This window comes from Poecile atricapillus, chromosome Z (genome assembly GCF_030490865.1).
Source record: "Poecile atricapillus isolate bPoeAtr1 chromosome Z, bPoeAtr1.hap1, whole genome shotgun sequence".
Lineage (NCBI taxonomy): Eukaryota > Metazoa > Chordata > Aves > Passeriformes > Paridae > Poecile > Poecile atricapillus.
Genome location: NC_081289.1, coordinates 89,742,179 through 89,759,411, shown reverse-complemented (window position 1 = coordinate 89,759,411; position 17,233 = coordinate 89,742,179). Strand labels below are relative to the sequence as shown.

Sequence of the window (17,233 nt, the reverse complement as noted above, 5' to 3'; positions counted from 1 at the left end):
AGTACTTTATTGGGAACTCTTAACCCAATCTTTCAATCTAACCTCCTTTTAAAAAAATTTCCCAGTGGGAAAAAAGAAAGAGAAAAGATAAGAGGAAGAAGATCAGTTAGTAAGTGATGAAAAAAGAAGTAATGGAACAGATGAATACAGTCTTTATGAGTGCAGAAGCAGATTACAGCTCATGCAGAGAAAGAAATAATTCAGTGCTGTACAGCTGACATTTTGAGAAGTGAGGCAAACTTAAAAAAACAAAGGCACAAAAGTTCTGGAATGAATTGCTGGGAGGTATGAGTTGATCATTAATAAGTCTGCATGAACTAGAAAAATGTACTGTGGTAGGTGGAAGAAGGGATGTCTTCCCTTTACAGCTCAATTTCCTGACACTATCTGAACGTTACTGATTCTATAAAATAAAATTAGATGTGTCTAAACACACCAGGATCTTTTGAACACAGGCCTTGGGTCTGGGATAAATTAAATTAATACAAAAAATAGAACAGTATCTGTTAATGAACAAACCAGTTTGAACCTCAATGGTTCACGCTAAGAGCATACAAGCGTATGCTAACAAACATCTACACCAACATTCAGTCCACTCCATGTTAGTATGCCACAGAAAAAAATCAGCAAATTTTAACAATCACCTAAAAAAGAACCTCAGAGATTACATCAGCAATATTATTACAGATGACTAATAGAACTGACCTAAAATCATTCCACTGTCACTTTAAAATAAATCTGACAGGTTTTCATATCTTGCAGAAAAATTTATAAAACTGATCTCAAAGATGAGCAATGACTTGCTAACATCACAGAAAAAAAATAAATACACTTTAATTTCATACCTAAGACTCAACTTTTCCTTTGAACAATTTTCTGTGGGACTTTTAGCATTTGTCTCCTTGAAAGCAATTAGGAATCCTACAAAAGTAGCTAGCTAATCAACCAACTTAACAAATAGCATGATTCAGTTAGTATTCCTGCAACAAAGGGGTATTTGACAACAGCCAGGGGGTATATCACAGCATAATTGGAGATCCTGTGTGATTTTGTAAGTGCCCTTAACAAGGAAGCATGACCACTCCACAACAAAAAGCAATCCAATATGAAAACACCCTGCTGCACAACGCTTGATCTTCAAAGACACAGACCATGGCTGCAGTTTTGCACAGTGCTTTTATTCATATGGCAATTGCTAAGCCTCGACAGATGTAAATGATCTGAACTCGGATCAGATTAGTTTGTATCCTGTGAGGAAAGATGATAGAAAAACACTATATTAACAGTAAGGAATACTAGTGTTTCCTGTGTTATTTTCCTAGAAAATGTTCTTCACATCTCCAAAGGGTATTTAGCATATTTTGCAATGGAAGAAAATATCTTGTAATTGTTACACTTTACCTGACAAAGAATAAAAGGTTTCCTAAGTGCCACAATTGCCAACAGGGTCATGATGACACTTTGAAAGTTCTGCTAACTGTAATTTAACAAATTTAATGTGTATTTTTCCAACCTAAATTATGGGAAAATAAAGGTTTTTTAAGTATTTGTTAATGGGAAGAACAAAATAACTTCTAATTTTTTTTGATACACTGTAATAGTTATCACCTACTAGATGTTGTTATGTTACACATGACAGGTATTTCTAAAGCAACAAAATTTAGAGACTGTTATCACCCTGGCAGGACTGAAGCCTTGTTTTCTGTACCCTCAACTTTTCCTTCTTTCTTCAGGCCTTGACAATTTTTTTCCAAATCAGAAAATTCAGAAGAAACATATGTAACTTATGTCATAATCAAAAATGCAGCAGACAATTTTCCACACACAACCCCCACCCCGATAAGGCTTCCCAAAGCTAAATCTTTTTCATTTTGGATTCAAAGATCAAAATTTCATGTAGACTTCATAGCTGGCATTTTGAATCTTTCAGTATTAATTCCTTACACATTACTCTAACTACTTCACACCTAAATATATTCAAAGAGCTAAAATTTCAAAAATTTATTTTAAGAATTTAAAACAAACCAGGAAAAGAGCTCTTTGAAGATGAAATAAACTAATAATATAAGAAAAACTGTTGGTTTCTACACGTATTTTCACTGAGATGTGTGAGGTGCTGCCTGGGAACATTTTTCTAGTCAATAACTTTGAATAAAGGAGTGAAGTGTAAGCAAACAACACTAAACAACATTTTAATTTTATGTTTACTTAAGGAACAAAAAACAAGGCCTGATCAACACTGAATGGTGGATTTTACTTGCTAATACAATTAACACATTTAAAGTCTAAACTTCAGTTGCTTGCATTGAGGTCAGTAAATATTCTGTAAAAAAGACGGTTCAACTGTTTTAAGACTTTTACTAAGAAACATGCAAGAAAAATTCCATCAACAAAAAGTTCCACAATTTCAGCACCTGTTTTGACAACTGAACAGTGAAATAATAAATAATAGCAGCATTCTGGAAACATGAATCATGTGATACATTACAGGAAAGTAGTATTATGCAATAAAAAACAACTGATTGAGGTCATGAAAGAAGCAGAAAATACCTGTACAGAGCCACCATGTCTGTCAGATGCGAGGTGAGCCCTCAAATGATGTGGATTGGTTTGCTGTGAGTCCCAAGCTGCCCTATGTTCTGTTGACTTTCATTTTCAAATGTATTATGATTTATGCAAAAGAAGAAAAAAATTTAAAAATAAACAATTTGTACATTAATTGTCGTGTATTATTTTTAAAAAACATAGAAGCACTACACACTTAATCCCTATATAGATTGCACTTCCACATTCACCATATCAACATACTTACACATGCCTTCATATAAATTTTCATACAGAGCTGAAGTAGCTAAACCTCAAAATTCTTAGTAAGAAAAAGAACACTCACACAACTCTTCAATTTTGCTTAGGTAAACTTACACAGCTCTGAATTCCTAACATTGTTACCACCTAAGTTATTAGAGTGGTTTAAAAAAAGTCAAAATATTATACATACATGTTAGAACTGAAAGACAGGATACAGCGTATGGAGGAGAGACAGCCAATAAAGAAGGGTGAGTATGCAGAAAATTGACTACTGATTCACTACATTATATCATAGCTTCAACCTAGCAAGCCTTTAGGAGATATTTATGTATCTCTATACACATAGACTTCAACAAAGATCTACTTAAATCAAACTGAAAACAAACAAACAACAAAAAAACTAGAATCAATTTTAATTTCAAGTTCTAATAAGAAAAGCACAAATCATTAGACAAAAGATGCTGATAATCTCACATGAGCAGTTTACCTGATTTTTGGATTGTTGCATTCTGTCTCTGTGCTGATATGTTTCTCTGTTTGAAGACATTGCAGGGTCTGAATGCATTGAACCCACTGGAGTAGGCTACAAATATAAATAATATGTAGCAACTGGTAAAAAAAATAAATTTCCAAGTCTCACCAAAAGTTTGTAATTACTGGTTTGTAATACAAAGTAATGTTGAAAAATTACAGTTTCAAATAACACAAAATTATGAATGAAGAGATGAAAAAGATGAAAGCAGAAGCTTTACTAAATATTTACTAATACCAAGAAGAAAAAAAAGTAAACCATATCTTACTGAATGTACTGAATGTACAGAATGTACAGTACAGAATGTACTGAAGTAGCAATTCTAAGTATTATCATACATTTATTTTCTAAAAGACTTTAGGCTGATACTTTCTGCAGTTAGCAGTTACAACATTCTGATGAAACCTGATGAAAGGCTTAAAGTAATTTTTAATGCTAACTGAAAAAGATAATTTGCAATAAAATAAATGCTACAATTCTTTCAGAGTCACACAGGGAACAGCAGAGTGAAGTGCATAATCTGAAACGGGTCAAATAGATAAATATTAGCCCTCCCTTCCCTACATAATAAAAAGAAATCAAAAACTTTGAGAAGCTGAAGGAAAGTCTATCCTCTACCATTTCTTAAATTACATAAACAGAGTGTTTCCTGAAACCTTAGATGCACTGTGACAAAATATGTAATGAACTATGCAATATTTCATCACAATAACTGATAAATATCTGGAGTATACCTCATATGCAGAGAAGTTATAGTTCTGCATTTCAAAAATACTGGGAACAATAAAAAAAAAATGCAGTAATGACAATTACTTGCAGAATTTTAAGTTCCTTCAACTCAATAAACAACCTGAATTTCTACCACCTCCTTTTGAATTGAGCAGAGATGTACTTCAGTATTAAGAGCACATTTGGAAAGAGACTGAATACGAAGCACTCAAGCCAAAAGATTATGTTAGAACATGCATCTGCAGATGAGCTTGTAATAGCAGCTCTTCACAACTCTATTAGCAAGACAATATGCACTTATCTTATGAAGCCCAAAATTGATCACGGAAAAACCCACGATATTACTAACAGCTGTAAGAACTGTACTCACCAACTGTTTGCCAATCCAGTCATATTCATAATCAAACATATAGCCTTTCCGATCAAGTAAGTCTGTGAAGAGCTTTCTTAAGTAGTCGTAGTCTGGCTTTTCAAAAAAATCTAACCTTCTTACGTAACGTAGGTAAGTAGCCATTTCCTCTAGATAAAGAAGAACACATATATTTGCCATTATCTGTTTTACTGGAACTCAAAAAAATCCCCACCACCTTATTTCATTTAAAGCAACTTGTACCTCTCACCATAAAACCTGAACAGTTGCTCACCATGAATCTGTGAATTACCAGAAAGAAAAGTTACTTAATAATGTTCTTTGAGATGCTACCATATTCTGAGATACACTGTTATATTCCTAACATGTCCTGGCAAGCGACACCCCACTAATTTTTCCTCCACATTACCTGTTGAGATCTTCTATTCAATGTTCCAATTCTAAAGCACAGTGTGTAAAAACGTGTGGAGAGAAATGCCTCTACTTTCTTCTTTCTTTCCAGTCAATTTTACAGAGACAAGACTAAGGAAAGGTCAAGAAAGGGGTATAAAACATAAAGCATCAGCCTCGCCACTAGGCCTACTGTGGACAGGATTTATTTTCATTTGTCATGAGCTACTCTCAGCAAATCCACTTTGCCTATCAATGACATTTTGATTACTTTTCAAGGTGCTCACTTGTATTTTGGAAAAATCATGTTCATACATGACATGTCATACATGTCCCCATGTTGCAAGGGACATGTTACTACAACTACAACTTCTAAAAAACGTCTTATTTCCTTTCTGTCCAATTTTCCAACACCTCATTGATTCTCCTTGTACTTAGAGAGAGCTAGAAGTGAAACCTGAATCTCACAAGTTATTTTAAATATTAGTTCAAGCTGTATCTAATGCAGCTTGTTTTTAATAGGGGTATGATACCACATTTCAGCTGAGAAGGCTTGCAAAATTTTCAGTGTGACAAGTGCAGACACGCTGATCACTGTAAGCACACACAATGTGCTAAAAAACAGCTTTTTAAATGTTTCCTTTAGAAGAATCTGTATTTGAAGAAAAACAGCATTAGCTTACTGTTTTTTCAAAGGATAACTCTTCTATCTGGGCCCAGTATTATTTACTTCACCCGTCAATGACTTGGGTGAAGGGGCAGAGGCCTGCTCAGCAATTTCACTGACAACACAAAGCTGGGAGGAGTGGCCCATACCCCAGAGGGCTCTGCAGCCCTTCAGAAGGACCTCAACAGCCTGGAGAGATGGGCAGAGAGGAACCTTCTGAAATTCAGCAAAGACAAAAGCAGGGTCCTGCTCCTGGGGAGGAACAGCCCCAGGCACCAGCACAGACTGGGGATGATGTGCTGAAAGCAGCTCTGTGGAGGAGCTGGGGACCCTGTTAGACAAGTTCTCCATGAGCCAGCAGTGTGTCCTGGGGGCCAAGAAGGCTGATGTAATCCTAGGCTGCATTACAAAGAGCAGGTTGAGGGAGGTGATCCCGCCCCCTACTCAGTAGCTGTGTCCAGTTCTCAGTTCCTCAGTACAAGAGAGACATGGAGCTCCTGGACTGGGTCCAGCAAAGGGCTACTAAGTTGATCAAGACTGGAGCATCTCTCTTATAAGGAAAGGCTGAAGGAGCTGGGCCCGTTCAGCCTTGAAAAGTGGCAACTGAGAGGGGACCTGATGAATACATATAAATATGTAATGGGTGGTTGTCAATAGGATGGACCAGGCTCTGTTCACTGGTGCCCAGCACTAGCAGGAGAGGCAATGGACAGAAACCGATGCACAAGAAGTTCCACCCGAATAAAAGGAAGAGCTCCTTTACTGTGCAGGTGACTGAGCACTGGAAGAGATTGCCTGAACAAGCTGTGGAGTCTCCCTCACTGTAGGTATCAAGAACAACCTGGACACAATCCTGTGCCATGTGCTCTGGGATGGCCCTGCTTGAGCAGGGAGATTGGACCACATAACCCACTGTGGTCCCTTCCAACCTGACCCATTCTGAAATTCTGTCATCTATTACACATATTGTAACTTAAAACCCAGAAATCATGCCATTATCTATGCCAGTTTCATTTTATAAATTAAGACACAACATTTTTATTAATAGCAGACATTACCTGGGAAGTTTTCACACAATACTTCTATAGGAGTTGCTCGTTTAGTGTCTCCAATTTTCTGGTAACGTTCTTTTAATGTATCTGCCTATGACAGAAGAACAAACAAGCTTCTGAAGTTATACAGCTTGCAGACACACGTTCAAAAAAATCCCAAACATGTCAATAAAAGTTGATGACCTGAAAATAGGACAGAGGAAGATATCAAAACCTACTACCTTTAAACCTTGCCATGGAAGACTTCCTCTGAGAAAATACATAAACATATGACCCAAAGCTTCCAAGTCATCTCTTCTACTTTGCTCTGAAACAAAATACAAATATTATTAAAAACTTCCATCTGTGTATTTTTACATTATATTTAAAAGACTAGCTGCCAGATTACATAAAAATAATTATGAGGTACAAAGTACTTGAAACCAAACTGAGCATGTGGGGGCATTCTTGTGTACTACGGACTGCTTAACATCACAGCTAAACCCAGAAAAAAAGCAGATACAGACTTCAGGTATATTCATCTCAACGTTTTAAGCAAATTATCTTGCTGAAAGAAATCATTCTCATTCTAAAATATATTTGACCTTAAAACTGCATTTTAATTCCAACATATTTTTAATCTATTATTTGTGAATTTAAAACAATTTAAGAAAGGTTCAATAGAACAAGTTTTTCCTCAACAAAATCATGGAGAAGACAGCATTTTCCTCAGGGACGCATCATGGAATTTCTGAGTAAGCCAAAGGTAGATTGAAGAAGGCTCAGAAGTACTATTATTTGGACAGAAATCAGAAGATACATACAGCCTACTATCAGGACTAGCTGACATATGAGCTTTCACAGAACACAATGCTCAATGCACAATTTTTCATCTGCAGTAAAGCAGTGGCAGTCCTTCAAAAAATTCACAGAAGGTTAAAGAAAAAGGAAAGTAAGAAGGAAAACACAGAGTTTTCAAAGTACATTTCACATAGTTTTAAAATTAAATCAGTCATTTTTGAGAAAATTGAAGGTAATGGAGAATAGTGAGTCTTTGAATTACTAGTGGAAAACAGATCATTTCCATCTGACTTAATTCTGAATTGCTGTTGAAAGAAGTTATATATTGTATTACATATTGCAGTAAGAGGCAGCATTTAATTCTAAATTTGACTTTCTGCCTGACACAAGGACGAACAACAAAATACTAACAGTTTCTACTCAGTATTTCACAGAACAAGGCTACTAGGCTTTGATAACAAGAGGAATGGAGAATGAAGGTAAATGAAAAAAATGTTTGATTTTTCAAACACAGCAAAGTCAACAAATCCAACCTGGCTCTGATCTGATCAACACATAATATTGCCATAAATATATCGGATCTGAAGAACAATTTTTAATTTTCATGAAAATAGAACAATGTACTTACTGCTCTGTTTTTCAGTCCTATCTTCTCATTTGAACACTGAATAAACACATATTATCAAACACGTAAGAAAATACCAAAAAAAGGATAGCGGTAACATGTAGGCTACATCTAGCCCCTCACATCATCACTAATCTGCCAGCTATATAAGCCTCTTTCAGTCATTTCTGCTTCACTCATTTCCGTGTTTCCAAGTCCCTTGCCATCACTCTTCTTGTTTGTGTTCACTTCTCCATGCTTGTTCTCCACTGCTGCCACTTGTCTCAGTGAGGGCCCTCCAGACAATAAGGTCCTATTTGAATTTCTCTGCCAACCCTACAACTTCCCACCTGCTGACCACAGGCTATATTGATACAATCTCATAGGTTTGGAAGAAAACAGGAGTAAGCTGCAGGGTTCTATGCCTGACAGGTTTCAGTATGTGAAAGCACTGTTACGTCCCAGATGGTGCTGGCAGAAATCCTGTGCTCTTTATGTGGTTGGGTGAGCACACAGAAAATCACTACTTCAGGGGCACTTCTCCTGACAAACACCTTGCACAATGCAAGACAGTGGCAAAGCATACTATAATGGTACAAGTGTGCAACACATGGTCCATCTATGGGCAACACCAGGGTACGGCCCACAAAAATGCACTGGAAAGCTCCATTTGGTCTTAGCTAAGGGACAATAATTCCACTCTTTCAATTAATTTCTGCAAGTTATGCCAATGCAAAATTAACATTTTCTCCTTTAAAAAAAACAACCAAAGCAATAGCATCTTATTGAGGCAATTGCTCCTTTGCGGAATCTATCTATGACATTTTTAATCTTCATTATTTCAAATTAAAGTGTTTTGTGGTGCTATTTTGCTGAGTTTTTGTTTTTGAGTTTTTTGGTTGTTTTTTGAGTTTTTTTATGAGATATGGACTGTTGGCTATATTTCTGTAGCACAACAGAAACTTCCCTGGGAACAAGGGTAGAACATTTAAATTCACAATGCCCTCAAAAAGAAGCTATGGGAAAGGATTTCGTGTTTAATTTGGGTGACAGGAATTGTTGTTTAGAATCCATTCAAGAATTCACTCAAGATCAGTCTGAAGTAATTAAAAAGCAGTTGTCAAATACCCTTTCCTATGGAAATCTTCAAGATGAGCTTGAGAAACATGAAACCCAAAGACTGTATTACTATTATTCAAAAAAGGACCTCCAAAAACTGGAAAAAAATAGCAGTGGACCAGCTGGAAGACAAAAGGATTTCAAGCACCAGCTGGAAGAAGGGCCACTGATGTATACGGATCATATTGTATCACATTTTAATGAGATTGAGAGGATATGTTCCCTAAAAGATAATACAATCATAACAAATACACAACAAAGCTTTAGGGCACATGGTTTCTTTTCTCTCAAAGAGATTATCTGAAGCAGCTCAATTCATAAGAAACTAGTATTTTTTATTTAGCTCATAAACTACAGACAATTATGTCTATTCAAACAGGCTGTTTTAAATAAAAAATAGAGCTTCATTCAGCAGGCTATCCCCAGAAATTTTCTTTTTTTAGCATAAACAATTAAGTAACCATAACACAGTTTAAACAACCGAAGCATCCAGCTCCCTAAAGGAAGTTTAGGGAGTACCTAGCTCGAACCATCAGTTCCTAAAGTTTAGCACAAATAAGTTTGGAACCCATAGTCTTTAGTCTTACTAAAAATTACTGGATTTCATTTAATAATATGAGGGAAGAGAGCCTTTTTTCCTGAACAAAACCATGAATCCTCAAGTTAATGGTTCTGGTTCATAAAAACTAAGTTGCACGCCAATTTTATCATAAGCACACACTGTATGCCATACTGTTGTCTTAAGAAAAATACAGACTGAAAGTAAAAAACCCCTTATTTTCACTTATACCTTTAATTAAGGGGGCAAAGACTTATTTGTTGTTTTTATTAGGGTAAACTAATATAAAATAGAGGCACTGTTTCATGTAACTGTGCATTTAGAAGGTTAACTTACACCGGGAAAAGGATTTGTCTAAGCTAAAATTCTGCCCTGAAGTCCAGTGATAATTCATTATTATGAGAAGGAACACACCAAACTTCCCAGAGGGGAGCCCAGATCTGGGACAGACTTCATCCTGCACCACTGGCCCAGTGGCAAGTAAAAGTTGCTGTGTTTCCTGTACAGCCATCACCACAAACAAAAAAACTACTACAAATGCAGAAAGCTGGGGTTTTTTTAGCTACTGGAAAAACTTCAGGATTTAGGTTAATAAAATTTCAAGACCAAATGCTTATTGTTCTTGCCATAAGCAGTTAATTAAAATTAGTCCAGTGTAGAATTATTTGTGAATGGTTTAGGTTACAAAGGAATCTGGCCCCTCCAAAACTGATTCTAAACCTAGAACTTATGAGAGCTCTGACAAGAGAGTACATGTACTAAAAGGTAAGAATGGGGTTCTCCCAGTTTAAGTACTTGTTTAAAGAAATTGGCTTCATTTGGCCTTTCTATTCATTTTAAGAGCAGACTTGCTTAATTCCCAGTAGAGTTCCAAGTAGTCTTTGATAACTAACCTCTGCCTGTGCAATAATTAAGCACTATCATGAAAAGACCAATACAATCAAGGATATGGGTAGTTCTCCAGAGACCATTAGGGATGGCTGGATTAGAGTAAGTCCTGACTCATGTGACTATACTTTCTGTAGCCAAACAACTTAGACAACATTTTAACACACTGTTCTTCTGAATTTAGGGAGATCCCAAAATAATTACCAATTTACACATCCATCAAACACAGAAAATTGCAGGACTTCTACAGACGCAGACTTTTGTCTTCATTAACGTCCCAGTCAGAGTCTACACTCTATGGAATCTCACTTTCTCTTCCTGAAAATTAAGTGAACTGGAGAAGAAGCACCAAGTATTTTTATCCCTAAAAGAAATTATCTCACAGAAAGGTAGGGCTCCAGCTACATGCTAGTAAGGGGTGCAGAGTATTTTTATTTCCTTCAGATAGCTCTCTGAGTAAAGCCACATTATTCTTCACATAGACAAAATTCCATTTACAAATTTCCAGCTTGATACAAAACTACCAGAAATCCTTGATCAAATGTCTCTTCTGCAACAAATGATTATAGGCTACAGGATGTTCAGAAACTACGTATTTCCTATATGCACCTTAAAAGAGTGGGCTTTGGTGATTTTCAGAAAGTTCTGATTATACATTTTAAGTCTTTCTAGTACCAATGTGTTTATGATAATTTTAAATACTTATGAATCCTAAAACATACTTTTGATACAAGGACCCCGTTCCTTACTCATGCACACCAACAGATGAAGTTACAGTTCAATAAAGACGTACTCAGAAGTAACTTAAAAGAGAATGCGAACCTGACAGTCTCCCTCTTTACTGAAAACACTTATTTTTTTACAAGGGTCAGTTGTCAGACCATTCAAGCAGCTCAGGAAATTATCTACAGACTGAAAATACCACCCTAAAATATTGTCTTATTACCACTATTTTCAGAGAAAACTGTATCCTATATGTCACTGTCTCTGTAAACACAGAGCTTGACAACCTTCAGTGTTCCGTATGTCTCACTGTATAGATTTAAATACTAATTTTTTTGAGGCATATCACAGAACATAAAAAAACTGTTGGAATGGAATGGTTCAGGGTCTTTAGGAAGGAGAGGCAAGGGAGATCAGGAGGCAATGTCACCCTCCATGGCAATAACCAGCTGAGTGCATGGAGTTTTGTCTGGGGATGGAGGAGGAGCTGAATGAAAGCTATTGGGAAGAATTAATGGGAAGGCAGGGTTAGGCAGCCACAGGCCCTCCAACCAGGAAGACTGAGCAGCTGAGTCCCTGTGGTGCTGCATCCTTCCAGGCCACACTGTGATCTGAAAAAAGCTCATTAGGTCTCAGTTTGACAAACAGCACCTGGGCTCAGCTCTTGAGTTTATCAGAAACACTCTACTCCCAGGAACTCCTGCTGCCTAACAAGCTCATGTTTTCTTTATGAGCAGCCTTGGAAACTATTTTTCTTCCTTGTGTAGCACAACATCCCTGTTCTCACACTTTCAAAGAAAGTGCACCAACCCATGCTGTGGCTAGGATGAAACATTATTATGACTAAAGCCCACTCTCTTGCAACCCTATAAACAGTGGTCTAAAATGAGAATCTTTGAATTATTCTGGACTGCAGCAGCTGTGACCAGCAGCCTCTCTCTGAGTGGGGCCTCTCAGAGCCCACAAACTGTCAAGTTTGCTGTACTCAGAAGGCTGCTGAACAAAAATGAATCATGGGCCAATACTCCCATTCCTCAAGGCTCAACTCCACACAAAGGAGAATTACACAATGCAAAAGCACTCAGAGTGAGTAACTGGCTCCCTTTAAAGGGAATTTTTCATAGGTACCTTGCACTGACTCTGTGCATAAAAATACACACATACTACAGCAAATTTAGGGAGAAATGCTGCTCTCTTAGATCTTCAAGTGTCTTGGATATCCAAGTAAGTTAGGCCTGTAAGTTAACTAGTAAGTTATAAATTAGGTTAAATGCTGTTAAGTGTTATTCCTATCTTGAATTGTTAAGTTTAAGGTATAAGATAAGGTGCCAGTTAAGGTTAAATACTTTTGAGTGCTGTTAAGCTTTTAGGTTGTATTCTTTTTTATACTTGCCTTCACTGTCCTTTTGTCACTCGTCACATGCACCTAAACACACACCCCTAGAAAATTCTCAGTTCATTTCTGTTTTGACTGACTGAATTTTCTTGGGGTTTGGGGTTTTTCTCCTTTACCCTTGGTGTAACTGACAAGTAAGTAGCAGAGGGAATCTTGCAAAGAACTTTGTTTTTTACTGATACCCTTGCTGATGATTTTTTAAGTGATCTCAAACACTTGTTTGTAACAGTTGTCTACCAATATATAGGAACCACCTCATGTTCACAAGCTCTGGTCTTCATGGGGGACTTCAACCACTCTGTGACAAGACAGCAAGGCATCAGCAATCCAGTAAGTTATCACTGATGATAACTTCCTTCTCCAAGTGACGCCAAGAGAAGCTAAAAAGTAGATACGCTATGCTGGAGCTTGTTCTCATCAGCAAGGAGAGGCTGGTGGGGAACACGAAGCTCAAGGACAGCCTTGGCTGTGGTGATCATGAAATGCTGAATTTTGAGATCCTAAAGGATAAGTAGTGAGAAGGGAGCAAAGCAAGCTCAGTACCCTGAATTTCAGCAGATGTAACTTGGCCTCTTCTTGACAGAGGACCATGAGATAAAGTTCTGCAGGAAAGCAGGGCCCTAAGAAAATTTGTTAATATTCAGGCATGAATTTCTCCAAGCCAGAAGCAATGCCTTCAAACAAAGTCAAGCAAAAACCATCAGGCATGCGTGGATGAACAGTGAGCTCCTGTATGAGTCCAAAGAAAAAAAAGGAAGCATACAGAGAGGGGAAGCAAGGACAGGTAGGGTGGGAGGTATACAGAAAAATAGTCTAAGCAGCCAGAGATCAGCTTAAGAAAGCTAAAGCCCTGATAGGATTAAATGTGGCCGGGGATGTCAAGGACAACAAGAGCTTCTTTAAGTAAGTTGGTGACAAAAGTAAAACTACAAAAAATGTGGGACCTCTCCAGCAGGAAACAGACCTGGGATATGGAGAAAGCTGAGGCAAAAAAATAACTTTCTTGCCTCCGTCTTCTCTGGCATGTATTCCAGTCATATCACTCATGTCACAGAAGACAAAGGCAGAAACTCGCAGAAAGAAGAACTACCCACTGTAGATCAGGTTGGAGCTCATCTAAGGAACCTGAAGGTGCACAAGTCCATGAGACCTGCTGAGGTGCATCTATGAGTCCTTAGGGAACACCTCAGGTGAAGACACTACCCCTTACATCCTCTACATCAGAGAAGTAATCTTTACAGCCCTGTAAAGATAACCCTCATTATTACAAAGGGAAGAAAAAGAAAGCATGAGGAACTACAGTGCCCAGCAAGATCACAACGTAAGATCCTCCTGGTAACTATACTGAGAGACATGGAAAATAAGGAGATGACTGATGATGGTCAACATGGCTTCAGTAAGCACAGATCATGCCTGACAAATTTGGTAGCCTCCAACACAGCTACAGTGTTGATGCATAAAGGAAGAACAACCAACATCATCTACCTGGCTATGTGCAAAGCATTTGACACTGTAACACAGGATATCCTTGTCTCTGAACTGGAGACACTGATTTGACAGATGAAACGTGGAAAAGGAATTGACTGAGTAGTCACACTGTAAGTTGTGGTCAACAACTCCATATCTAAGTGGAGACCAGCTCCTTAGGGGTCCTACTGGGACCAGAGCTGGGTAACACCTTTGCTGCTGTCATGGACAGTGGGATCAAGAGCACCCTCAGCAAGTCTGCCAATGACATCTGGCTGCACGATGCTGTCGACATGCTGGAGGGAAGATATGCCACAGTGGGACCTGGAGAGGCTTGGGAGGTGAGCCTGTGTGAATATGAAGTTCAACAATGAAAAGTGCAAGGACCTGCACTTGGGTTAGGGCAATCCCAAGCACGAATACAAGCTGGGCAGAGAATGGAGAGCAGCCCTGTGAGGACCTGCTCATGCTGATAGATGAGAGGCTGGACATGATCCAGCCATATGCACTCACAGCCCAGAAAGCCAAACATATCCTGGACTGCAACCAAAGCAGTGTGGCCAGTAGAGTGAGGGAGGGGATTCTGCCCCTCTGCTCTGCTCTGGTGAGAATCAACCTGGAGTGCAGCATCCAGCTCTAGGGTCCCCAAGATAAGAAGGACATGGACCCGATCAAGCAAGTCCATGAAGATATTCAGGCAGTGCCCCTCTTATGAAGACAGTCTCAGAGCTGGTGCTGTCTAGCCTGGAGAAGAGAAGGCTTCAGGGAGACATTATAGCACCTTCCAGTACCCAAAGGGAGCCTGCAAGAAAGCTATGGACCAACTTTTTACAAGGAGTAGTGACAGGACAGAACTAGTGGTTTCATACTGTAAGACAGTAAGTTTAGATTAAATATTCAAAAGAAATTCTTCAGTGTGAGAGTGGCAAGACACTGAAACACATTGCCCAGAGAAGCTGTGGATGCCTCATCCCTGGAACTGTCCAAGGGGAAGCTGGATGGGGCTTTGGGCAACCTGGTGTTCCAGCCTATGGCAACGGGGTTGGAACTGATCCTCTTTAAAGTCCTTTCCCACTCAAACCATACTATGATTAAATGCCACTGGACAAAAATGAACATATTCAGTGTTAATATCAGATGTGTAATCAAAATTCAGTTTGTTTTTCCAGTAATTACCAGTTCAATATTTTGGTCTATTTTTCTTAAAAGGTTTTGGGGCAATCTTATTTAAGGAGGAGTAAAAAATTTATTTTATTTCAAAAGTGGTTGTGCCACTGTTGAAAATTTTATAATAATCAGATGTTTATCCTGCCTGGTGGAAATGAGAGCCCAGTGTCAAAAATCTAACCACCACCTTAAACTGACATCAACCTTTACGCTTGAAAAATACAGTGAATGCTTCTTTTATCTGAAGAACCTGAGTTCCAAAAGTTAGATTTAGAAAGCTCAAACTTGATGCTTGAGGTGCTGGAGTATGTCCACTAGAGAGTAACAAAGCTGGTGAAAGGTCTGGAGCACAGATCCTATAAGGAGCAGCTGATGGAGCTGAGGGTGTTCAGAAAAGGAGGTTCAGGGGACAACTTTTCACTCTCTACAACCCTGAAAGGAGGATGTAGCCAGGTGGGGGTTGGCCTCTTCTCCCAAAGAGCAAGGAATAGGACAACAGGAAAAAGCCGCATGTTGTGCCACAGGCAAGTTTAGATTGGATACTGGGAACATTTGCTTCACCAAAAGGGTTCTCAAGCATTGGAACAGGCTGCCCAGGGAAGTGATTGAGTCACCATTTCCAGAGGTATGTTAAAAGCCTGACAGATATGGTGCTTAAGGACATAATTTAGTGGTGAATTTGGCAGTGCTGTTACCAGTTGGACTCAATGACCTTAAGGACATTTTCCAACCTAAGTGATTCGACATTGACAAAGCACCTTATTCCTGTCTGAGAAGTGTGAATGGTTTCTCATTTGCTGTATTAACAGTTATACTTACAATTAAACTGTCAGTATTGTGCAACATTTTTATGACCAATTCAAAGAGTAACCTAATTAGTGATTACTATGCAGTTATAAGCAACTGGCTTACATAAATTCAAAGGGGTCTAACTGTTTTCACTAGAAAAATCTCTCTGCAGCTGGAATAAACAAAGATCTGAATGCTCACACCTTTTTCAAGGTGAATTTATTCATTCAATAATAACAACTTTCATATTTATATACATCCTGTAATTTCTTTAGCTTGCTGGCATAACCTTTAATGACTGTGACAAAGCCTTATTAACAGTGCAAGCACTAAAAAAAAAAAAATATCAAGAAATCAGCATAATCTCTAAGCTACTTTATTGTTTTATGGTGCATCATAAAGAGATCAGAAAAGCAAGGAAGCACTGAAAACGCATGTTATTGCAACCTATTTACTTTTCTGTATTTAATAAGCACATCTATTTCCTGGACATTTCACTCTGCCATGGTATACTTATAAATGTGAAGGTGTTATGCGACAAAAAGATATCCCTCATCTTTCTTATAAGGATAACTAACAAAGAGGACAATTCCCAAGACATGATCATGACGATTAGAGATTCAAAAAAGATAATTCCCATAAACATTATTTCCATAAGGACAAACTACATTTTGCACAATACACAAAAATTGAAGTTCTTAATGACTATAGACTGAGAAAAACTGTAACTTGAAAGCAAGATGCTTTATGACAAATCACAGCTGCTTCTGTACCTAAAAAGCACACATACCTTTTCCTAAATGTGTATTTATACTCATGTATCTAGCTGTTCCTGTAAGGCTCTTGTGTTCTCGATATGGTATGTGCTTCTTTGTTTCTGGATCTATGTACTCCTTTGCCAAACCAAAGTCTATAATGTGAATAATTTGCTGGGTTTTGTTTCCAGGTCGTCCTATTAAGAAGTTCTCAGGTTTTACATCTCTGTATATCAAGTTCTTTGAATGCACATACTCCATGCGAGAAATCTTCAATGAAAGAAAAAAAAAATAGACAAGGAAGTTTAGTTTAAGCTTCAGGTTGCCACGTGAAAATGTGTTTGAAACCAAATAGCTTATATGGGGCTTCATGGGTAAAAGAAATCACCCCCCTAGTATCTTAAGACCAAAGTGAGACTGTTCGTAACAAAGTATCTC

General features: G+C 38.0%; 1 protein-coding gene across 5 annotated transcripts in view; it reads right to left on the bottom strand.

The window, feature by feature from the left end:
• Window positions 1–17,233, bottom strand: part of CSNK1G3 (casein kinase 1 gamma 3) — a 75,448-nt gene that overhangs the window by 11,424 nt on the left and 46,791 nt on the right. For 4 of the 5 annotated variants that reach the window (XM_058826910.1, XM_058826913.1, XM_058826912.1 and 1 more), the window contains exons 7-12: window positions 16,831–17,065; window positions 6,770–6,855; window positions 6,555–6,639; window positions 4,440–4,588; window positions 3,296–3,391; window positions 2,551–2,646 (exon numbers count right to left, since the gene is read on the bottom strand). In XM_058826910.1, coding sequence (XP_058682893.1) covers window positions 2,551–2,646; window positions 3,296–3,391; window positions 4,440–4,588; window positions 6,555–6,639; window positions 6,770–6,855; window positions 16,831–17,065 — 747 coding nt within the window. Of the gene's footprint in view, window positions 1–2,550; window positions 2,647–3,295; window positions 3,418–4,439; window positions 4,589–6,554; window positions 6,640–6,769; window positions 6,856–16,830; window positions 17,066–17,233 lie in introns of all 5 variants that reach the window. The other variant, XM_058826915.1, reaches the window with a different exon arrangement.